The sequence below is a fragment of the Oryzias latipes genome, chromosome 24, assembly GCF_002234675.1.
Source record: "Oryzias latipes chromosome 24, ASM223467v1".
Classification (NCBI taxonomy): Eukaryota; Metazoa; Chordata; class Actinopteri; order Beloniformes; family Adrianichthyidae; genus Oryzias; species Oryzias latipes.
Genome location: NC_019882.2, coordinates 10,504,041 through 10,528,372, shown reverse-complemented (window position 1 = coordinate 10,528,372; position 24,332 = coordinate 10,504,041). Strand labels below are relative to the sequence as shown.

The following is a 24,332-nucleotide window of genomic DNA, read 5'->3' as shown; positions in this document are numbered from 1 at the left end:
GCAGCATGGATGACGCAGCATTTTCTTTTCACCCAACATTTACCCCACAGATGTTTGTAGGCTTTTAAAAAATTCATTGGTGGGAACACTGTGGTAAACTGTTGCTCTTGTGGCTTCTTTTCCAGATAAAAAGAACTTTGTCATTTGTACGAAAACAATCAAAGCAATTTACCATAATGTTGACCAGAGGCTTTGCTTCATACATGTTTTCCTGGTCTGCAATCATCTTTTGTGGGTAATTTCCACCTGTGGCTCCTTCCATGAAGACGTTGGCTATTCCAAGTTTGCCCTATCAATATCTTAGCGAAATAACTCATCTTTTGTTGTACAATAAACAGAACCTATACTGATATAATTTATTGCTAGCACCTACATGTTTAAATGGAGCTACCAGGGAATCATCAGCACTTTATGTACAACACTGGTTTTGGAGAACTTTCACCTTCATGCTGATGTGGACCAAAGAGGCTGCAGCTGTTCCATGTATTTCTGCAGCCAAAAGTTTAAGGCTCTCAGTTAACATACAAGTGAACTTTGATGCAGTTTGCGCAACACAAAATACTCGTCTTTGCAATAAAATGAGTTAAAACTAACAATTTTGCAAGAAATCCGTTTGGTGTGCAAGTCCAGTCAACAAAACAATCAATTGAAGATCGCAACAATAATTAAAAAAGCTAAATGAATTTGAAAAACAACATTGCTTTTTAGAAATAAAACAAAATTCCAGAAACCAAATTGTAAAAAAAAAAACATTTCCTGAAACAAAACTAATTTCCAGAATCAAAAACGATATGTTAAAATAGAAAGAAAATAAAAAAAGGTTGGTATTTCAGGGCATCACTGATTGGATGATGACGTTTGAGCTTTAAAGATGAGGGAAAGTAGAATAATGTTGTGCCCAAAATGCAGTAAGGACTTAATCAAACTATCTCTACAGTGGCTGCGGTCAGAAGCCTAAAGAAATGTTTTCTTCAGAAGATATTTCCATGTCAAATAACTTTAGGTCGAAAAGAATAATAAACATCATCGCCCAATCAGTGACGTCCCATGGTACCTATTTCCGTTTTTTTCATATTTCATCTTTTTTAACATTTCAATTTCATTTCTGGAGATGGCTTTTCAGTTGATCTTGTTTTGTTTTTTTTCTTAATTTTTTTTTTTACTTTTGGAATTGTGTTTTTTTGTTTTTGGAATTGTGTGTGTGTGTGGGGGGGGGGGGGGGGGGGGTTGTTGTTTTTTTGGATTTGTGCAACAAATCGAGTTATTTGTTGGTGTGATTTGCCCTCCATAGTTTTCAGTGCTTTTTAAACAATTAGTGCAGCTGCCACTTTTATTCCGAGAACACTGATGGATTACAAAACACAGATTCATAGCATTAGATCCTGTCACAATGTGATTAGTGTGTCTCATTCTTCCCCACATCAATTAACTCTTCCCTTAAAGGTTATGACCGTAAAGAATTGTGAGGAATTTTTATTTTACAAAGTTCCATAGATCTCTTGCGCTTTCCTAAATATTTTTGGCCAATTAGCTTCTCTGATCTGGTGTTTCTTCTGCTAAAGAGGATAATAAAAAAGCAGTAGACTTCATTTGCTTTTCAATTTGCTGAATTTGAACCTCTTTTTTTAATTAGGGAAATTGTAATTTCGGGGTTGTTTCCCTTTTTTACAACCACTTCTGGTACAGAACCAGAACTGGTAGAAGAACTGAAAGACAGTCAAATAAAGAAGAAAAAGTGACAACATTATTTTTTTAAGAAAACCTTGTTATTTTCATGGAGATCAAAGGCAGACACAGGTAGAACGTGGTCACATGACCACAGGTGAAGGACAGAAACACAAACTGAAGAACATATTTACAACACAACTTAGTTCTCTGCTGGTTCTACAAGTGCTCAGTAATCTGAGAGGTCCAACCGAGGATGAAGAGGGGGCGTGGTCTTCATCTGGAGCAGAGGGAGCCAAAACACTCAGGTGATTTGAACTTGTAGAAAAAGAAAGGAGGAGTTGAAAGGAGGTGAAGTAGGGCTCTGCTTCTCCTCACTGCGGAGTCCATGTTCTTCCAGTCCCCTGAGGATCACAGGTGAGGCGTTTCCGTGGAGACCTGAGCTTCTGTGAGCAGGAAGGGACTAGGTGGTCCACATGGAGAGGACAGGTGGGGTATGGGCTGGACCTCTGCAGCATCAGGCAGAATGAGATCCCTGAGCCCACATGGAGGCGCTGCACACACAGTTCACATCCAAATCAGACAAATAAAGACTAAAACTGAGACTAATAACCTTCTAGAAAAACTAAATAGGTGATCATCTTTCTCAGTCTCATGTAGAATAAGACAAAAGCACCTTTTTGGAAGAACTGGAGATTTGTAGAAGTTTTAAAGGCTGAAATTTCTTGTTTTGATTACAAATTTTGGACATTAACTCCACATTTTCCTGTTTATATTTCTGTGCAGATTCTTGATTCTTTGGAGATTCTGTGTTTTCCATCCATTAATCTCCATCTGCCTCTTCATCATCAAAGCTGTGAAGATGAGGAGACTGACTGGAGTGAATGTGTGCTCCGCGACAGAGTACATGTTTGCATGCGTGGGATTCCTTTCATAAAGCTCTGTGTCATTAGAGCGCCCTATGTGCAGAGCGGCTGTTAAATAAAAGTCAGAGCCTCTGGAGGGCGATGCGTCTTCATTTACAAACCTGTCACTAGAGTGGGAGGCTGGTGGAGGGGGTGGGTAGGTTACCCCCATATTAGAATCAGTAAAAGCTTAATTCACACTGGAGGCCTTAATCCACAATTTAAATTTGACAGATTAGTTTTGAGTTCACTTTTTCAATTTCAGGTCTGATATAAATTTTAAATAATGAAATCTCAAACATCCTTGAAGAACCTAGACTCTCGTTGGTTCTTTGGACTTCCTGCTTGGCTTTCAAAGAGGTCATAATTTGTTGTTTTAAAGTCATCTAATCCTAATCATCCACCGTTGCCTGATATGAATATTCTTATAGGAACAAGAAACATCTTAATGTTAGAGCTAAAATTGACAATTTGAGAATCTGTTAACCAAAGAAATCACAAGACAATTTTTTCAAAACAGCCCAAAAACCCCACAGTGTTACTTAAATGCTAAAACAGCTACTTCTGCTGTTTCATGACTCAGCATAATCCAAGATTACTTGAATTAGAAAATTGAGAATATCCCTCAGTAATCCTGGTAGCAACTTGCTTTCATTTTCACAAACAAAACAAACTCAGATTTTTACCATTTAGACTCTATTTATCACAAATAAATAACTTTTTAGCAAAATACTTGGCAAAAAACCCCAAAGTCTTCATAAAACTCTTTAAAATGTTTTCATAAAGATTGGAGACTTCTTCCACTTTCTTGATTAGTTTTTTGGCACTAATTGTTTTTTAAATCAATTCTTCAGTTTAGGTTTCACCTTCTCTCGTGTTTTCTCTCAGATGAAACTAAACTACTGTCAGAAAATGGTTTGGATCCTTGGAAGAGAAATGTGAGAACTGGAGCAGAACTTTGAGTAGAACAGAGTCATAAAGGTCAAAAGGGGGGGGGGCAAATCTCACCTGGCCTGGTTGGTTCGGCTGGCCTCAGTGGAGTGGATTACATGTAGTGCCACTGCCCGTCCATCCCCATGTTCATGCCCATCCCACCCAAAGGGCCTAACAAAGGAGAAGGAGACCATGATGAAGATACACCCCTTCCACCAGGAGTGGCTCGGGAGAATCTGTCAATCAAACTTTCAAGGTGGGGGGCCTTTTACTGAAGCATCTGATTGGTCAATTTATAACTTGGATAACTTGGATAAAAAAAACATATCTTTAAAATAATTCGGATTAAAAGAAGATGTTGGGAAGTCTTAGATTTAGCTGCTTTGTTGCACTGAGTTCGGAGAATGAGACTGGTGATACGATCACTTAAACCAGGACGTGTTTGTCCGAAGCTTAGATGAAACGTTTGAATTCCAGGACGTGTTTGTCCGAAGCTTAGATGAAACGTTTGAATTCCAGGACGTGTTTGTCCGAAGCTTAGATGAAACGTTTGAATTCTAAGGAGACCATGATGAAGATGCAACACATCTTAATCATCTTTAGTTCTATCTGTTGTCTGGATTTGTGTTTTTTTTTGGTTTTCATGTTTTCCACCAAACAAACTGAATCACTAGTTTTCTGTTTTTCACCAGGTTATCAACAACTTTTCATCAATGTTTTGGCCAAATCTGTTGTCATGTTTTTTCCCAGTACAGGTCAAACTGTACCAACCACAAACCGCCTATGAGCGATTCTGCCGAGACTCTGAAGGTTCCTCACCTCCAGGACGTAGACCCATGTGCTGCTGCCCGTCAAGAACAAAGCCTCCCATTGGCTGACCGTCTGGGCTGTAGGCTGCTCCCTGACTCACTGTGGAGCACAAAGTTTGGTCAGTCTGTCTATTCTTTTTTTGGTCCGACACCAGAAGAGGATCAGAGCAGTTAATCAAGAGAACCCAGAAGAACCGGACCTTTACCTGCTCGATTGGACTGGTCGATCATGGGCTGGACTATTCTCCTTCTTGCATTGATGAACCTGAAAAAAGGAGAAAAGTGAGATTTTTTGAAAGAAAAAAACAAAATAAAACTCTTAACCAGGAGAAAATCTTCCTGTTTAAAGCTAACATGAAAACAAAACTACTTGACCCACAGTCCGTTCACGAATTAACCACTCAGAGACTTGTTATTTTACCACATACACATATGGCATGAGGCTTATGTCCTCGTTCTAAGGGTGAGTTTTTTTATTAACCACATCTTATTGAATATTTTACATCAAAATCATGATCATATGTTTGAGTGGCTTAAAATTAGCTTTAGAATGGCTTACTGTTCAATTTACAATTTTTTTTAAAGTCAAAATTTGATGATGATCCAGCAGGAAAACACTCTAAATCTCACGAGTAATGCCACAACAAGTGCCTAAAATCACTGCTCTGAAAACCACAAACATGATTCAGCTGTGTCCAAACTATTGAAAAAACATTCAGGATATATTAATTTATGAAAAGTAACTCAACAAATTTGAGAGTAATTTTTCTTAACCTACCAGAATAAATGCAAGACTTTATTTATAAAACCCTTAATGTTGGAATTTTAAAAACCTTGTCTGAAAGAAACCTTTAAAAAAATAAATTATTTTAATAGAACAAACTGATTATTTATATAGCCCAGAAACATCACTTAGTAACGTCACTGTTAATCAGAGCATCCTGGGTGGTTTTCCTGCTTATTTTTTTGTGTTTCTTTTAGACCTTATTGATTTCAAAAATGTTTTAAAGTTTTGCAGAGATTTGTTTCCATGTTCAAACTATCAAGGCGGTCCCCTTGTTTTGTACTTTGAAAAAGCAAAAAAAAAGTAACATTTTGGTCCCAAAACACCACATTTAACTGAGGACTTTATACCAACCTTCAGCTGTATGACTTACATCTTGACGAATAAAAAGTCCCCTGACAGACCTTACTTTCTAAGATTTGTAAATGTACATATGGGACCACTCACCAGTTGTTCACCTGGAGTATGGTGAGCCCTGTGTCCTGTGCGAGCTGCTTTTTTTGTTCTTCTGAGGGGTATGGGTGCTGCGGACAACACAAACAACAAATAAGTCACAAAGAAAAGCTTAAACTTCAAATTCTCCTGAGTGTCCTGTGTTGTTCTGGTTTATGATACATTTTCAATCTGCAATGTTTTTAAAATTTGTAAAAAAAATTCCAACACATTGTATCTTCTGTAAACGGCTAAGATCAGTTCTGAAAAAGCCCCCACCTTCTGTTCCCAAATTCAAAGCAAACCCAACAAAACCAAATGATGCAGCTTGAGGCAGGTTTCCGACTTTATACCACAAGTAAACAGATGCACAGCCTGGTTTTACAAATCTTTTCAATGGTTATCACTTTACGTTCTGTCAGGAGGTGATTTGGTTTTAATCAGCTGATTCGATGCTGTTGGAGCTCCTGCTATTATTATATTAAAACATTTTCTTTAAGTTCAAGTTTTCTTCACCTTCTTCGCCCATGTCATGTTTTTGGTGTTTTTGACATGTTTTTGTGGCATTTTTCTGTTGATGGAGGACACATATAAGGAAATTAAGATCAAAACTTCATTTCTGTGTATTTCTTTATTCAAATCGTTGTGAATTAGGAGCAGATGAAAAATTCTGTTTGAAAAAGAGCTAATTTTCCATATGTAGAAAAAACACAGGCCGGACCACAAGCTCCCAGCTCCGCAACGAGGAGGGACGGATTTGCTCTGCGCCAACAGTCCCACCCCCAATTCAGACACGGATTTCTAATGAACTACTGCGGAAACTATGTCCTGGAAAACTGCATAATCATAATTAAAAGACCACTGGAAATTATTTTGCAATATTTTAAAAGATGGCTGAAGTGGGACTTTAAGGTTTGAAGTCCGCAGATCAAAGGAAAACTGTTAGTAGTGAACGAAAAGTCACCGATGGATCCTGAAGATGGAGGCTTGACTGGAGCCGGATCTGAACGGTCTGGTTGCAAACCATCTGAATCTGGATATTCTGAATGGACTGGAGGGAAATTTCTATTTGAAAAGTGAGATTGTGGTCTGTCCAAATCTAAATGTCTCAAATCTGGGTAAAGACCTTTTGAATCTGAAAAGTCTGGATCTGGAACTGAATGTTCCTAATCTGGACTTTCTAGGCTTTCATCTGAGTGAGAACCTTCTGGATGACTGAAGTCATGTGTATTTACAAGAACTGCCTGGAGCTGGACTGTGTGGATGTGAACTGCCTGGATCTGGAGGCTAATTGCCTAGATGTGGGCTGTGTGGACCAGAACTTGGATTTTCTCACTGTGAGGTGCTGAAACAGCCACGCTCTCATGATGTTTGTGGCCACTTTGGGGAAGATGCCTCGTTTTTTCTGCCTCTTCTTGTCGTGCTCGTCCTCGTCTCCTGTCCCCGGCGATGCCAGGCTGTTGTCAAGGCCATCTCCTGAAATCAGACACAGCGGTCCCGCCATGAGAAGACCTTAATGTGACAGCTTTGCCTTTATCTTGGGCTCTTGATCCTCCCTCTCACCTCCGCGCGACTCCCAGCTTTCTGGATAATGAAGACTGTTTTCAAAGGGGGGGGGGCTTAGGAAATGAGAGTTATTAATTCAATGTGAGGCCGGCAGTTGACATGAAGCACCGATTGGGCGTGACGCAGAGATAACGACCTCCAGAGCGCCGCTCAGACTGAGAAATGAGAGCAGCGAACTTCATTTGAGGGCAAGGGAAAGCCCTTAGTCGTAGCTCTCATTTTTTAAGAGCAGGGAGGGCGTGGACACACCCACCCCAATCCAAAAACCAGCACTTCCTTGAGCAGAATCCTCCTTCAACCGGCTTCATCTTCAAACACAGGGGGCGCCACCACCCTCTTACTTCTCTGCCATTAAGTGCACGTCAGCTGAGTCGATTTGCTTTTAGCGGCGCTTCTTTTCCTTGGCCTGGGGGCAGAGCAGCCATGAAAGCCTGCCTGCAGGGCATGTGAATAATGCATCTGAGAGAACCCCCCCTCAAAGTGGGACAGCAATCCCACTTTTCTTAAGATGCGCCCTGACGTGTCTCCTTGTTTTTGCAGATGCATCAATCAAACGCACCAACACGAGCCTCGTTTATGAATAAATATTGCAGTTAATGACCCCCTCTGTGATGGGGGTGGGGCTTTTGGGCCTTGGACGCTAACGCTCCCTCTCCTCTTTGTTCTGACGGGCTAATCGGGTTATGTGTTCTGGGTGAAATGATGTTTCCCGGGTGCACCTGAACCCAACTCTTCATTTCTTAATCGGTTAAAACAAAAGAAAAATCCAACTCAAGTGTATTTTTTGAAGCTTTTGTGACAAAAGGAAAACCAAAAACTATTATGGGATTTAACTTAAACCAAAACTATAACTCTCTAGATGTTTAGTCCTATTAACTATGTAAAGTAAACTACATCATAGAATTGACAGAAAAGTCCGTTTTTGGAATAAGGAAGTTTTCTAAAATCCTTTGATAACACGCACAAAAAATTGCAATATTATTATTATTCTTTTAAGTAGATACTTTTTATGTTAATTATGATACGTTTGCCGATTTGGTGTTTGTTCACAACCATGTTAGTTCAAGATGCAAAAATATTGAAAGGAGTGTTCAGAAAACAAAACACCTTATTTGCAGTATTTTCTTCACTATAAGGCGCTCGTAAAAGAATGAATTATTTTCAAAAAGACACATTGTGCCTTAAAATCTGGAGCGCCTTATAAAGATTAATTCTGGTTGCATTTGCTGATGTTGAAGCGATTTTGGGAAATTGAAAACAAGGTTGGGAACATTAAGGCGCCTAATTTCCACCAGTGTTGGACAGTGTTTTTTTTAATGTGTTAATAACAAGGCTGGGAGTTAGTGTAGTCACAGTAAAGTTGGTTTTAGAGGGGTTTTTTACATTTTGCAAACAACACTGCGAGTTTAAGGTATTTTAAACACTCTATCGTGGCTAACATGTTGTTACAAAGAAGTTCTAGAGTTACTATAACTACAGAACGCAGTTAATAAACTTTGACTGGTCTTATTACGGTCTTATCTCTGACTTTTGCTTTGATAAATGCACCTTATATTTCAGTGTGGCTTAAATATGACATAAGTGTTAAAATAGACAATTCGCTGGCAGTGTGCCTTACATTTTATTTATATGCAAAGTGTCTCTTTTATTTAAAAAAAAGTAAGAATTAAAAACAAATTTGCCTTTACTGAATTAGGTTTAAACATCTTTTATTTTTGAGATGCTAATTGAAGACAAACGCCAAGTTCTTGTTGATTTCTAAGGAGGGCATCCTCCTCCTCTTCCTCACCTTGTGGTCCCTCCTCTCTCTCGTTTGTCCTGCCGCGGCACAGAAAGCCCAGATCTGCCTCTCAGAGCCGCAGGGCAGATCCTCGGCTGCAGTAATCCTTTCTGACTGCTCCCCGGCAGCTCGGCCCATCCAACCCGAGTGTGACACAATCAAACTTGCACAGCCACGGAAGCTGCCTTCCTCTTCCTCATCCCCTTCTCCTCCTTGTTCTCTTTTCACCTCCTACTCCTCTCTTTCTACACTTTGTTGTTGGAAACTTGTTAATTAGATCAAAGGCTGTCAGATGTTTGCACTCAGAGAAAAACAGTGATTGCTGTATATTGGACTTGGTTTGCTTCTTTTCATAGTTTCATAAACAGTTATTGAGTTATCTAAAACTCTTATCTTCAGCTTGGAACCACCTTCTAGCTGCAATTAAGCTTATTTTAGTGTGGAAAAAAAAAAAGAAGTCCGCAGGAATCAGGAGATGCAGCTGCTCCGATCTGGGAATGTTGCATGACGGGATGAAGAAGTGGCTGGATTCCTAAGACAGAGTGAGGAGCAGCCAGCAGAACTGATTGCCGCATCTGTGAATACAGAGCAAGCACGGACCGCCTAATGAGCCGAGCACGGAGCTGATCCATCACCAGTGACACCCCTCGATGCCTACCAGGGTGATTCACTGACGCTAATAACAACACTGTGGAAGGTTTGCAACGAGGAGAGGCACGAGGGCCAATCCTGTTTTCTGCTCACTAAGAGTTCAGATGGAAAGACGCAAATACTTTATGACAGCAGAGTGCAGAGAAGGTTGAGTAAACCTGAGATATTTCTGGATATGACTGTTCTTATTTTTTAATCCTAAAATATCACTTCATCATCTGCAAACCTGATCATCTTGCTGTATAATTCCTTTCACAATATTTCATGTAGTAAAACACAAATCGCACATATTTATTTAAAATCTTTCAGATTGTCTTTAATACTCAGTTCCTTCAGAAAATAATCACCTTCATGAAGTTTGCCTTCTCTGACTAAACAGGATCGGAAGATTTCGCTGCCCGTTTCTGTTATGACAGTTTTTCTAAGAAAGTTTAACTAAGAGAACAGCGGTGAACTTTTAACACCGGCCAAACAAAGCAAGCTGGGGAAAGCAATCTAGGGACCAAACAGCCCAGAGGTAAAGTTCATAGCGATCAGTCATTGCATCAATTGTATCGCGTCCCTACAGTTGTGAGGTCTAGTTCATACTAAGGTTGGCTGGTTTAGCCATACTTTTCAAGAATCATGACATGATGGTCTCCAGTGTTTCAGGCATTTTAATTAAAGTGATAAATATGGATCTTTAAGATTCTTTTTTTTAAAGTTGTGTTCTTTATTAGCAACGTTTTTCCTGAATATGCTTACATCTAAATAAATAGGTTGTGGTTAATTAATGGTGCAGACAAGACAAGGTAGGGAGTGCATGAAGTTCTACTTTAAAACCGTACTTAAATACAATCAAGAGAGTTAAATTTGAAATGGTTGGCCACCTGCTCCATGTTTAATTGAAATAGCTGAAGTTATATTTGCATTAGAAAGTCAATATGCAGTAAAAAATATAACTTTTTTTTAAATGCAGAAATAGCGGCCTTGTTTTCGGGATGTGGAAAAAGCGATATTATAGATGGAGTTTGCTTCGCCATCGTGTATTCTATCCGCCCAAATGAGTATCAGTTAATTGGACATGGACGTGATTGTACTTCAGGCGTAAATTTTCAATCACGGATGATGTCATCAGCTTGTGTCACATTTTTGGCAGTGACTGGGGAAACTCCTTTCTGATGGGACCAATGCAATTGGAGCAATTACAAATTGCTATGAAGTAAAAACCGGGCATTAGATATGTAATAGGTTTCATAAAAGGTTCTATAAACCTTTCTAAAAACCTAAAAGGTGATTTGGTCTTGTCATTCTATGTTCCAACATGAGAAAGTATTCAGTCAGTGGAAGCAACAAGAATCTTCTGGATCGAGGCGACGTTTGTTTCCTAAAATGATCCACAACCAAAAACTGCAGGTCTTTGTTTATTTCTAAGTGAATCCTGGTGCGGTTTGCGACAGTACGAATGCTAATAGGCTATTAAGCAAAACAAAAGAGCAGCTGTTTCCTCATCAGAGTGAATTTGGCCACAATGCCCTCAAATAAGCATCTGTAGTTACTGATATTTGTCAAGAGTGCAGTGTAAAGGTGAACAAACCAAACAAATGAGTAGAATCTTACCACCTCTTTTTGAATTGAATCCATATAAAAGCATCAACATTTTAGTCATTTCTCAAACAACTTTATCAGAATTCAAGATGCTCTGGACTTCCCCAAACGTGGTTACTCCAAAATTGACGCTTAGGTTGTGCAGCTGTGATCTTGTTACAACATTTTCCCATATTTCACTAAAACAATCAACAAAACTCTAACATCTTGGGGAAGTTCTGGAGGTTCTGAGCTGCACATCTGTTGTGACAATGCTCCTCAGCTCAGCTGCATTCCTTCATGAAAAAACGGAACATTTCCTTTTCCTCGCATTCCTGCTGTCACTGGAAGACCCCCCCCCCCTCCTCCTCCATCCATGAGCTTTTGTTGAGTTTGGGTCTTTGTAGGAAACAACTCCACCCCCCTTTCTTCCAAAAAAATTCTTCAAATAGCTCCACCTCCTTCAAATGTGTTCACCACGAGCCCCCCAGGGATTAAGGTATCAGTGACAGGCTCCCCTGCAGGTCACACTGAGCAGAGGAGGGAGACAAACCGCAACCACAGGGGGGAGGAACCATCCTCCCGCGCTCCGCGGTCAGACCACTCCAAGTCAAATAAGATCCGCTGACTGATGGTGACATCTGGACCAGACAGAATTTTCCTGACCCAGAAAAACCAATTCTCGTCGTTCTTTTTTCTAAAATTTTGAGCTTTCTTTTAGGAATTTTTGACATAGCTCGTCACTCAATAGGTGAATGTGGGTGTTCGGGTGTCCTGACTCTGTTAGACACCCCCCACCACCACCACCACCCCCTATCAGGATTTATCAGCATCACTCCTCCTGTCATCTTGTTTCTTTGTTTATCTCCATAGGAGGCGCTCTGCTCATCCTTCCTCCATCACAACTCCTGAGGTTGAAAAGTCCGCGTGTCTTTTTTTTTTTTTTTTTAAATCAAGCCTCCAGGATTTAAACAGCTCATGGCTCTAACTGATGAAGATCAACCAAATCACAACATTGACTCTGAGGTCATCTGCAGAGTTGGACCATGAAACCCCAAAGCCTTCTCTTATTGTCGTACTCGGACATCACAGCATGAAGAGGAGCCGCTCTCACGTACTTCTGTTTTTACTGCAGCCGAGCAGAGACCAAACAACCCAAAACGAAGCAAACCGGACCAGAACCCTAACACAGAGATGCTAGAATATCTGCTTCTTGAAGCCTGACTCCATGATGACTGGACTCTCATCCTCCTTTTACTGTATAGGAGGTGACGGACCAGAATATCACAGAGAACAAGACTCAAACTTGCTGCTCCCATGGAGCAGAGGCTGGTCAGGGTCAAAAACCTGTTTCCAGCAGAGGTCAGACCAAACATGCCAAGATCCACATCTTTTTTACATCTACAGCCGAGCATCAAAACTCAGTTTATGTCTAATTTTTTTTAAGATCCGAAGAAAAAACATGCTGGATCCACAATGACGAGGACTAGAGAACAGCAGGAGGAGGTGAGCGAGTCGGGGTCTTACCAAGGTCACTGGTGCTGTCACCCTGGGAGATGTGTCCCCCGCTGGAGGGCCCCGGAGTCCCCACAGAGGGCGCAGAGTGGACGTCATCCATGTCTCTCCAGGACGCCGGGTTCTGGTCAGAACAGCAGGGGGACGAGGAGGGAAAGCAGCAGGCAAAAGATGAGGAGGAGCAAAACGTGAGGAAATCCACCGTTTTCCACAGAAACCAAACACTGAGCCCACAGGCAGAACCTCCAGCGCCAGAACCGAGTCTGCGACTGAGCTCTGGAGTAGCTGCTATTTAACAGGCGAGGCTGGTGCCGGTCCAGACATGGGAGATCTGAGCGTCAGCTGTTTGCAGCAGAACTGTGGGGGGAACGGAGCTCTTCTCCTGTCCGGCACATGTTGATGACACATCCCCCACTGCCCCCCACCCTGAAGAGGCCGCCTGCTTTCATGCCCAGCAGGATGATTAAGGTCCAACTGTTGTTCAGGTGCTTCTGCCCGCCACTTCAAACGGTCAGCTGCTCCAGAGCTACAGCAAAACTCCTCAAAATGTTTTTTTTTAAAGATTATAGCTGCAAAATACTTTAATCACTTCTAAAAGATACTCAAACTCCACTTTTTAAATTTAGAACAAAAATGAATGTTAGTTTTAACTTAGAATAATTGAAAATGTTCTGAGGGATCCCTACATTTTACAAAATGTCAAATATAAAACAAAAAGTATTTATACGGGATAAATATTTTCACTTTACATTCCTGAGTGATCCACAAATGTCAAGTATTCTGCAAGTTTGTAAAAAAAATAAAAATCTAAACACTAAACACTTTAGTTTTTGAAATTAACAGTCTATATTTTATATTTCCATCAGCAGTTTCCTTTGCCTCTGCTGCTTCTGTAAATGGATTTAATTCGTTTAAATTAGATTTTATTGTAAAATAAAGATAAGAATGAACTTTTTTTTATTACTTTGGTGAAATAATGATGAATTAAAAAAGATAATTATATTTATTACAATAAAAACCCTTTGTCCCTTTGTCTTTAAAAAAAAACTTTTTTTTTTCTTTAAATGAGAAATAAAAAAGGATCCATCATGATTTTACGCATCCACGCAGGTCCACTACCATGACGCGGCTCGGCTGGACGGGTATCGAACACTCACGAGGTCCGCCAGGTTCGTGGAGGAGCCGGTCAGGTCGTCGAAGTCCTGCTTGCAGATGTCCCGCTCCTCGATGACCAGGTCGATGGGCATCTTCCCCTTCAGACAGCTGATGTACCGGTGACAGAAGTTATCACAGAGCTCATGGACCTGCCGAACCGAACCATCCACAACACATTTCACCAAATAAAAAACCTAAAATAATTATAGTAATAACAAAGAAAACAACAATAATAATAATAATAATGATAACAGTATGTATTATAAGAAAAAAAGACCTTCTCTAACTCCAAGAGGTGAAACCGCAGAACCTGAATGGCCTGAATCATCTGAAACATATACATTTTCAAAAAGATGAATATAAAAAGTCAAAATAAAATAATCAATTTACTCTCTTTTTTATTTAACAACGAAAATGTGATTGCCGCATCACAAAATGACATAAATGGTTACTTGAGCATTTCTTTTCGTTTATTTTTATACTTTTAAGGAAAGGAATAATAATAATAATAATAATAATAATAATAATAATAATAATAATAATAATAATAATAATAATAATAATAATAGACGCACCAGGTTGTCGAGCTCTGGATTGGAGGAAAATATCGGTTTTTCCACGCGGATCTGAAAATAAAATTAAAATAAATTAATCCTGAAACTGGACTTTGCTGTTGCTTGTCCCGACTCTCACCCGAACCTCTCAGTTTTTTACTTTTTCTGGTTCTTAGACCTGACCGCGCGGCCTCGCGCTCCTCACCTGGCCACGTGCTCCTGAACGCACCTGCTTGGAAAACACGCAGATGTCCTCGCTGAACGAGTCGGAGGAGCAGACGTCTCCCCCCGCCGCGCCTGGCTCGCGGGGCGTGCAGGTCGCGAGCTCGCACTTCTCGAAGACGAGCGCCAGGAGCGGGAATAACGGATGTCTGGAACGGAGAAGCAGGCGCTTGAGTGCGGGCCGAACCGGTCCAAATGCAGTGACTGACAGCGCCCCACCCACCCGTAAATCTGATCCTTGTCTCTCTTCAGCCCGTCGGGCACGAGACTGTGCGCGTGGGCCCCGTAGTGGTGTGGGGGCGCGTGGGTCAAGTGATGCAGGGGAGCCAGGGTGCGCATCGCGTGCGGCTCTCCGTACATGGAAGATGGGGGTCCTGCAGCATCCATGGGTCCATATGGACCAAGCTCTTCATACTGAGGGGAGAGGAAGAGGAGAAAACTGGGCTGATGGTTCTGGTTCGGTTCTCCTGGACCGACCGATGGCTGAGATGCAGACGCACGAGAGCACTCACCCTTTGAGCCATCTTCATCAACAAGTTCTGATGTAGATCTACTGTCAGGTCCAAATAGGGACGATTCTGGGGAATGAACCCACTCTAGACACGCAGCAGTACCAGAACCAGAAAGGTTTCTGTCACATTCCGCTGCACGGAACTTATCAGGAGGATGGGTTCGGCTTGAATCTTCAACGCCTGATGTGTCAGATGTGAAAGTTGAGCAGCCTCAGTGGATCAGTCCCGAACTCTCATCCCAGGTTCGGCCCGTCCTGCGGTGACATGCTGGGAGCACCAGAAGAACCCCCCGGTTCTGCTGACGGACAGGAGCGACCAGGACCGAGTCAGCACAGCCGGAGGTGCATGATAAAGATGAAGGTCCGGTCATTCCGAGGTTCTCCTCCCGCCGGGAACGGTGGGGGGGGGGGGGAACCAATGGACAAGGAGCTCGAATCCTATTGGAGGAACAATCAAGACGCACAGGAGGGAGGAGCAGGAGCTGAGAGGAACAGCCGCGCGCGCAGGGCGCGAGGACATTAAAAGGATGAGCGCCAAGGCCGCAAAAGGCGAAGAAAGGAAAAGAAGACACAAAGTAGATGCATATTTGCAAAAAAGTACGAACTTTTTGCAAACGTTTCACGCTTTTTGACGCAAAACTTTTTCTTTGAGCAACAAATCTAACAAAGAAAAGCAGGTTTTCTGAGCATTACATCATTTGAGTTTGACAACATGCCGGTCTGTTTTTCCCTTTACTGCTTTTTAAAAATTAATAGTGTAAACATGTCTTTTCTTGTCTGAAAGGAAAATTACTTTGGTCTTTTTGTTTTTTGTAAAATGCCTGTCTGCTGTGTAGTGTTTTGTTTTTTGTATTTTAATTTATTTATTTTTTAAACTAAAAAAACACACACAAATTTGACTCTGCAAAATGTTGGTATAACTTCCCATAATCTGAAGATAAACTCAGTTTGGAGCATGAGGAGATTCTGGGGAACTTCATGAGGAGATCCTCCTCCAAACCTTCAGTCCTTCTTCTTCATTCCAGCAAATGCTTTTAATCTGAAATGTTCTCACATTTTGCTTTAATGTGTCAGATCTCCCCTCGGGCCTCTAATCATCCCACTCATGTCCATGTCATCTCTGTGTCTCCTCCCCTCCCCCTTAAGCTCCTCCTCCTCGCCTCCCACTCAAGGAGCAGCGTGATCAGAGTTGAGGTTGATTCAGGCTGTCAGCTGTTGTCCTAAACCACATATCACTACAGAAAGATAAAGTGTATGTGTGTGTATGTGTGAGTAAGAAGGGATATTTGCTTATATTTTGTCAGGGAGGGAGCCCCCAACCCCACCAGACCTGATGCAGCCCCCCCCCCCCCCCCCCCTTATATTTAAGAACGTACTACACTCTCAGGGTCACACAATCACTCCCACATGCACATCTATAGCTGATGACCGTAACAATGACTTACATTTAAAAGTTAGATTTAACCCTTACCCCATGACACTAACACACATGATACATACGATACACAAGGTAAGGGATAATGGCTGACGAACTGTGCATCATCAGTAATGAATGCCTGCAGAAATGAAGCCTAAACCATCCGACACATTGTTTCCGCAAAGTGCCTTAATTCTGATAATACACACTTTGAAGACCATGGTCACTTACAGAAGAAATAAATATTCAATCTGTTTTTAGAACTTTATTTTTTTTTTGGTTTAGAACGTTTTCTTTTTTTTTCACAAAAAGCTGACGGTTTGTTACATGGTTGTCATCTTACCGTGACATGCGCTCAGCCGCCCCGACCTCGACTGCAGCAGTAAAGGAAAGCGATAAATATGCTGATTGTCACCATGGGTTAAATAAAGCATCTGTTCAGAGGGAAAGTTCACCTCTTACCGCTTGGGGGTAGAATTGCCTTTTTTCACCTGCGGAATATTGCCAAGATCATAAATATACTTTCTAAGAGTGATGCTGAAAAACTCATCCATGCATTTGTTACGTCGAGGCTGGATTTCTGTAACTCTTTGTTAGCAGCGTGTCCTAAGAGTTCCTTAAGAAGTCTCCAGCTTGTTCAGAATGCAGCAGCTAGATTGTTAGCTGGAATTAGCAGAAGAGATCACATCACTCCTGTGTTGGTTTCGCTCCATTGGCTCCCAGTTGATTCTAGAATCAAGTTCAAGATCCTCCTGTTAACCTATAAGGCCTTACATGGAATGGCCCCGTCCTATTAGGACCTCATAGTCCCTTACCGTCCAATAAGAACACTTCGCTCGCAAAATGCAGGACTGCTTGTGGTTCCTAGAATTAGTAAAAGTACAGTTGGAGGTAGAGCGTTTAGCCACCAAGCCCCTGTTTTATGGAATAAACTCCCAGCTCACGTAAGAGAGGCCGACTCAGTTTCTACATAGACTGAAAACATTCCTCTTTGGACAGGCTTATTGTCAGACTAGATAGTATTCTGAGATTACTTAATTTAATGTTAATGTGTTTAAATTAAACTTAATAACAATAACTTCTTTCTCTTTCGGCTTTTCCCATCAGGGGTCGCCACAGCGAATCATCCTTTTCCACCTCACTCTATCATGAACATCTTCTACCCTAACATTAGCCAACTTCATGTCCTCTGTTAAGACATCCATGTATCTCCTCTTTGGCCGTCCTCTTGCCCTCCTGCCAGGCAGCTCCATCTCCAACATCCTTCTACCAATATATCCACTATCCCTCCTCTGAACAAGTCCAAACCATCTCAGTCTGGCTTCTCTGACTTTGTCGCTAACACAGGCAACATGAGCCGTCCCTCTGATGTACTCGTTCCTTATCCTGTCTAACCTGGTCACTCCTAAGGAGAACCTCAACATCTTCATCTCTGCTACCTCCATCTCAGCCTCTTGTCTCTGTCTCACTGCTACCGTCTCTAACCTATAGAGCAGAGCTGGTCTCACCACTGTCTTGTACACCTTTCCTTTGAGTCTTGCTGACACTCTTCTGTCACACAATACTCCTGACACTTTCCTCCACCCGCTCCAACCTGCCTGCACTCGCCTCTTCACCTCTTTTCCACAATCCCCATCACACTGAACTGTTGACCCCAAGTACTTAAACTCCTGCACCTTTTTCACCTCAGCCCCCTGTAACCTAACGCTTCTACCTTGATCCCTCTCATTCAGACACATGTATTCTGTCTTACTACGACTGACCTTCATGCCTCTTCTTTCCAGAGCAAACCTCCACCTCTCTAGCTGTTCCTCCACCTGCTCTCTACTCTCACTGCAAATTACAATGTCATCCGCAAACATCATTGTCCAGGGAGATTCCTGTCTTACCTCGTCTGTCAGCCTGTCCATCAGCATAGCAAACAAAAAAGGACTCAAAGCTGATCCTTGGTGTAGTCCCACCTCCACCTTGAACTCCTCTGTCTGACCTACAGCACATCTCACCACCGTCATACTTCTTTCATACATGTCCTGAACTACTCTGACATACTTCTCTGCCACTCCAGACGACCTCATACAGTACCACAGCTCCTCCCTCGGCACCCTGTCATACGCCTTCTCTAAATCTACGAACACACAATGCAGCTCCTTCTGACCTTCTCTGTACTTTTCCATCAACATTCTCAAAGCAAAAATGGCATCAGTGGTGCTCTTACGGGGCATGAAACCATACTGCTGCTCACAAATCTCCACCTTCTTCCTAAGCCTGGCTTCCACTACTCTTTCCCACAGCTTCATTGTGTGGCTCATCAACTTTATTCCTCTATAGTTGCTGCAGTTCTGCGTGTCACCCTTGTTCTTAAAGATTGGAACCAGAACGCTCTTCCTCCATTCCTCAGGCATCTTCTCACTCTCTAAAATCCTATTGAACAACCTTGTTAGAAATTCCACTGCTGTCTCTCCTAGGCACTTCCATACCTCCACAGGTACGTCATCAGGACCAACGGCCTTTCCGCTCTTCATCCTTTTCAGAGCCTTCCTAACCTCATCCTTTCCAATCTCTGCTACTTACTGCTCCACAACAACCACATCTTCCTCCCTTCTTTCCCTGTCATTTTCCACGTTCATCAGCTCCTCAAAATACTCCTTCCATCTTTTCTGTACACTCTCCTGAGTTGTTAGCACCTTTCCATCTCTGTCCTTAATCACCCTTATCTGTTGCACGTCCTTCCCATCTCTGTCTCTCTGTCTGGCTAGCCTGAACAAGTCCTTTTCTCCTTCCTTTGTGTCTAACCTGTCATATAGCTCATCGTAAGCTTTCTGTTTGGCCTTTGCCACCTCTCTTTTCACTCTACGCTGCGCTTCCTTGTACTCCTGTCTACCTTCCTCAGTCCTTTCTACATCCCACTTCCTTTTAGCCAACCTCTTCCTCTGGACGCATTCCTGTACTTCCTCATTCCACCACCAAGTCTCTTTACCGTCTTTCCTCTTTCCAGATGACACACCTAGCACCTTCCTACCTGTTTCCCTGATAATCTCTGCTGTAGTTTCCCAGTCATCTGGAAGCTCATCCTGACCACCCAGAACCTGTCTCAACTTCTGCCTAAATTCCTCACAAGTTTCTTCATTCTGTAGCTTCCACCACTTGGTCTTCTTTTCTGTTTTCCCTCTCTTCTTCTTCCTGACCTCCAGAGTCATCTTACACACCACCATGCGGTGCTGTCTGGCTACACTCTCTCCTACCACCACTTTGCAGTCATTAACCTCTCTCAAATGACCTCGTCTGCATAGGAAGTAGTCCACCTGAGTACTCCTACCTCCACTTCTGTATGTCCCTCTATGTTCCTCTCTCTTCTGGAAGTAAGTGTTAACTACAGCCATTTCCATCCTCTTCGCAAAGTCCACCACCATCTGTCCCTCCAGATTCCTTTCCTTCACACCAAACCTGCCCATCACCTCCTCATCACCTCTGTTGCCCTCACCAACATGTCCATTAAAGTCTGCTCCAATAACAACTCTCTCTCCTCTGGGGATACTCTCGATGACCTCATCCAACTCACTCCAGAATCTCTCCTTCACTTCTAACTCACAGCCAACCTGTGGCGCATACCCACTGACTACATTCACCATCACCCCTTCAATTTCTAACTTTAGGCTCATCATCCTGTCTGAGACTCTTTTCACCTCTAGAACACTGTTTACAAACTCCCCCTTCAGAATCACACCTACCCCGTTTCTCTTCCTATCAACACCATGATAGAACAGTTTGTATCCTCCTCCAATACTACGTGCCTTGCTGCCCTTCCACCTTGTCTCCTGCACACACAGTACATCTACCTTCCTTCTCTCCATCATGTCTGCCAGCTCTCTGCCTTTCCCTGTCATTGTGCCAACGTTAAGAGTCCCTATTCTCAAACCTATGTTCCTGCCTTTTCCCTTCTCTCTCTGGCCACGGACCCTTCTCCCTCCCCTCTTTCTTCGACCAACAGTAGTCAAATTTCCACCGACACCCTGTAGGTTAACAGCATCGGTGGCGGTCGTTGTTAACCCGGGCCTCGACCGATCCGGTATGTCTAAAGTGTTGTGGATGATTCGCGTGGTTATTTTGGCAATTTTTACGCCGGATGCCCTTCCTGACGCAACCCTCTCTATTTATCCGGGCTTGGGACCGGCACAGAGGCAACTGGCTTGCAACCCCTGTGGCTAGATTAAACTTAATAACAATAACTATTTGTTTTAAAAGGCTGCTAGAAGTTGAAGCTGGGGTAACTATGGTGCTCCGGGGTTCTGTCCTCTTTTCTCTTCTACTTCTACCCTTCCTCTCTTCTCCATTCTTGATCATTATTCATCATTTAGTTCTCCATGCCTCTGTTTGGTGCAGTGCGATTCATGTATTGTAACTCTGTCCCTCTCCCCTCCTGGGGAGTGGGAGTGCTTCCAGACTCCAGTTGGCTCATCCGTGCTCCAGTTCCTGACCGTTTACCTCGCCTCTGCTCCTGCTCCTACACCTGGCTGTGGTTCCTGTCTCCGGCTCGACTCGCGCCCCTGACTGTCCCCCTAACCACGGCTGGATGAAGCTCGTCTGCTGGACTTTAAATGTGTAGTTGTAGTGTTAGATAAGTTAATTCTTCTATGAGAGTTCTGGTAAATCGCCTGTCCGTCCTGGGGGAGGATCCCTCCTTCATGTGGGCACCCCTGAGGTTTCTTCGTTTTTTCCTGAATCCGTTATTTTAGGAGTTTTTCTTTACCGCGAAGGGGGGTCTAAGGGCAGGGATGCCAGTATAGCTTAGTCAGTTTGTTAGTTCATTTTAGTATTTTCCTATTGAACTCTTTGTATTCATGATCCTTTTGAGTTCATGTTTTACTTCGAAGCCCATCGAGACCACTGTTGTTGTGATTTTGGGCTATACAAATAAAATTTAATTGAATTAAAAGTCCTCCACGTGGCGCATTGTCAGGGCAGTCGACCTCTGATCGGAATATTGCAGGTTCGATTCCCGCCTTGCCCGCCCATGTGTTGAAGTGTCCTTGGGCAAGACACTGAACCCCGCCTCAGGCCTCAGGTGGAAGGTTGGCGCCAGTGTTCAGCAGCAGAGCCATCAGTGTGTGCAAATGTGTGAACAGGACTGTGACTGTTAAGCACTTTGGACCTTCGAAGAAGGTAGACAGGCGCTAAATAAGTACAAGCCATTTATCATTTTTGTCCAGATGATGAAGCTAAAGTTTGTTTTAAAGAAGCCAGTGCAGTGATATAGAACATTTATGCTATGTGACCGGAACTTCTTTTTTTAGCGGTTGGATGAGGTAATCACTGTGGATTATCACTTTTTATACCATGGACCGGGGGAATACTCGATTCTGATTGGCTGCTGGGTGTGCATTAAAAAGTGATAACCGCACGCCCCCAAAAAGAAGTTCCGGTCACTTATCCAAAATCTTCTGTATCACTGCGCCAACTTCTTTAAAACAAACTTTGGCTACATCATCTGGACAAAAACAAGTGGTAAGAGGAGAACTTCCTCTCTGAACTGATGCTTTATTTAACCCATCGGGACGATCAGCATATTTATATCGCCGAATCTTGACCGCACCACGTAACAAATAGTCCTGTTTTCGTGAAAAAAGCTATCCAAATCGGAAAAAAAAAACAAGAATTAAGGACTAAAAGCTGGTTAATGTTTATTTCTTTTGTAAGTGACCATAGTATAAGCGGGTTAATGGGCAAGGAAGTGTGCATTATCACTTTTTACTGCAGGCCGTGGAACCCTGAGCAAACGACGGTTGCCTCCGCGAAGTGCGTTAAAAAGTTATAATGCTTACTTCATCGACCATTTACCCTTGCTTAATCCGCAGCCAATCAGAATGGAGTATTCACCCTGGCCATGGTATAAATCCATTTAAATATTGTGTGTCTGTCACTGTCTTGCCCTCACTGTGGTCTACAGCATGTTGACAGTAAACAACCTTCACAGCCTTTTCTTGTCCTGTGTTTATGGGTCACTGCTTATTAAGTGTGTGTGTTGGGGGGGGTGGTCAACACACAAGCTCTGTGACCCCTCTGATGATTAGCCTGTCATGGCTGAGAGGTGCATCGAGTTGGCAGAGCGCACCAGACGGCCCATGTCCCCACTCTGAGTGTAGGTGTGAGCGCACGGGGGCAATCATGCAACCGTGCGTGTGGCAGCAGGACAAAGACCGGCCGTGCACGCGCATATACACACGCTCGTTTGCGCCCTCCCCCCCAGTCCAGGCGTCAGCATTAATGAGCCCAGATTTCATTTCCGACAAACGAGGATCTGATTGTTCATTTGACTGAGATTGATGAGGGGGTCATCTATCTGCAGCCTGCAGCAGCGCCTCACTCCTTCATATCTGCAAATGAACGCATTAATCAAAAGGGGGGGGGGGACATCTCAAGTTTACGCTTAACCTGAGCGTCTGCAGGCACAGGAAGAGACTTTGGTTTGGTTTTTTCTTAAAAAATACAATAATGTATTTGTTCGTTAATTGTTCATTTTTCTTAATTGATAAGAGCTGAAAAGATGTATTTACACCAACAATTGAAAAGTTTAAGGTGGAAAGGCATCTAGACCTGCAGAGGACGATCACTGCAGGCAAAGATCTCAACCCTCAGAGAACTTTAGTTAAGGGTATGCACTGACGAGTACAAATCCTTTTGCTTATGTTGATGGAAATTTAAACTGGGTTGAACTACAATAACATTGTTGTGCTAAAAATGACTCCGGAGTTCACAAATTAAAGAATCAGACACTCGAAAAAAAATCACTTAATTTGGGGTTTTTACAGAAACTAATGTTTTTAGAGTTGCTCAAATCATGTCAGACCGGCTCCATGTACCTGTTATTTACACAGTCAGTTAATACAACCATTAGCACATTTGTCTCAAAACGTTAAAAAAAGGTCACATCTTCTCACCACTGACTGTACAGGAGAACGTATGTATATAGTGTGACATCACCCATAGAAAATGGCTCCATCCAAATTAACTTAATTCAGTTGCCGTTTTTTAGGATATGGATGTCGCCATGTTGGAGACAGACAATGTCACTAATTCAATTCAATTTTATTTATATTGCCCATTATTACAACAATAGTCGTCTCAATGGGCTTTATACCGGTAATTGTGTAAAAACATGAAATCACAAAGAACATGAAGTCATAGATTTCAATAGCTAATGGCTAAAATAAACAGACTAAACTAAACTGGGCATCCCTGCCCTTAGAACCTCCTAATAAAACATATCCCGGGGAAAAAGAAGAAACCTCAGGGATGTCAAAGTCAAGTCAAAGTCAAACATGAAGGAGGGATCCTCTCCCAGGATAGACAGGCGATGTACCAGACCTCTTAAAGAAAGTTATCTTATGTAACTCTACAATTACATGTTTAAAAAGTCCAGCAGATAGGCTTCATCTAGATGGAACTGGGGGATGGCTGGGGGCGCGAGGCGAGCAGAGACAAGGTACACAACCAAGTACAGGAGCACAGACGAGCCAACTGGAATCTTGAAATCACTCCCGCTCCCCCGGAGTGATTCAGAGGAGAGGAGGAGAAGTGAAGTAGATGAGAGTAGAGCACAGTACCCAGCGCACCATATTTTCCCCAGCTTCTAACTTCTAGCAGCCTATTAACAACTAATTGTTATTGTTAAGTTTAATTTAAACATGTTAACAGTAAGTTAAATATTCCCTGATTACTAGCTAGTCTGATAATAAGCCTGTCCAAAGAGGAATGTTTTCAGTCCCAGGACAGTGTTGTAAAACCCCCTCATCCTAGCTGGGATGAGAAACAGATGAATGAATACACTGAATGTACACTGATGAACTTGAGTTCCTTGAGGTTCTCTGTC

At 42.5% G+C, this 24,332-nt stretch overlaps 1 protein-coding gene across 2 annotated transcripts; it reads right to left on the bottom strand.

Moving 5' to 3' along the window:
• Positions 1-1,233: 1,233 nt before the first annotated feature.
• LOC101171546 (homeobox protein Meis1) lies at positions 1,234-15,417 on the bottom strand. 2 transcript variants are annotated; one of them, XM_023953239.1, is made up of 13 exons: positions 15,050-15,417; positions 14,761-14,951; positions 14,521-14,686; positions 14,337-14,387; positions 14,039-14,089; positions 13,764-13,910; positions 12,619-12,730; positions 6,865-7,004; positions 5,544-5,620; positions 4,519-4,577; positions 4,323-4,412; positions 3,579-3,674; positions 1,234-2,219 (listed from the first exon to the last, which is right to left on the bottom strand). In XM_023953239.1, exons 1-12 carry the CDS (start codon positions 15,065-15,067, stop codon positions 3,616-3,618), a joined length of 1,161 nt encoding a protein of 386 aa, XP_023809007.1. In that variant the 5' UTR covers positions 15,068-15,417; the 3' UTR covers positions 1,234-2,219; positions 3,579-3,615. The 2 variants fall into 2 exon arrangements, with proteins under 2 accessions (XP_023809007.1, XP_023809008.1); XM_023953240.1 differs by having other exon boundaries at positions 14,545-14,686; positions 15,050-15,416.
• Between the last annotated feature and the right edge of the window lie 8,915 nt (positions 15,418-24,332).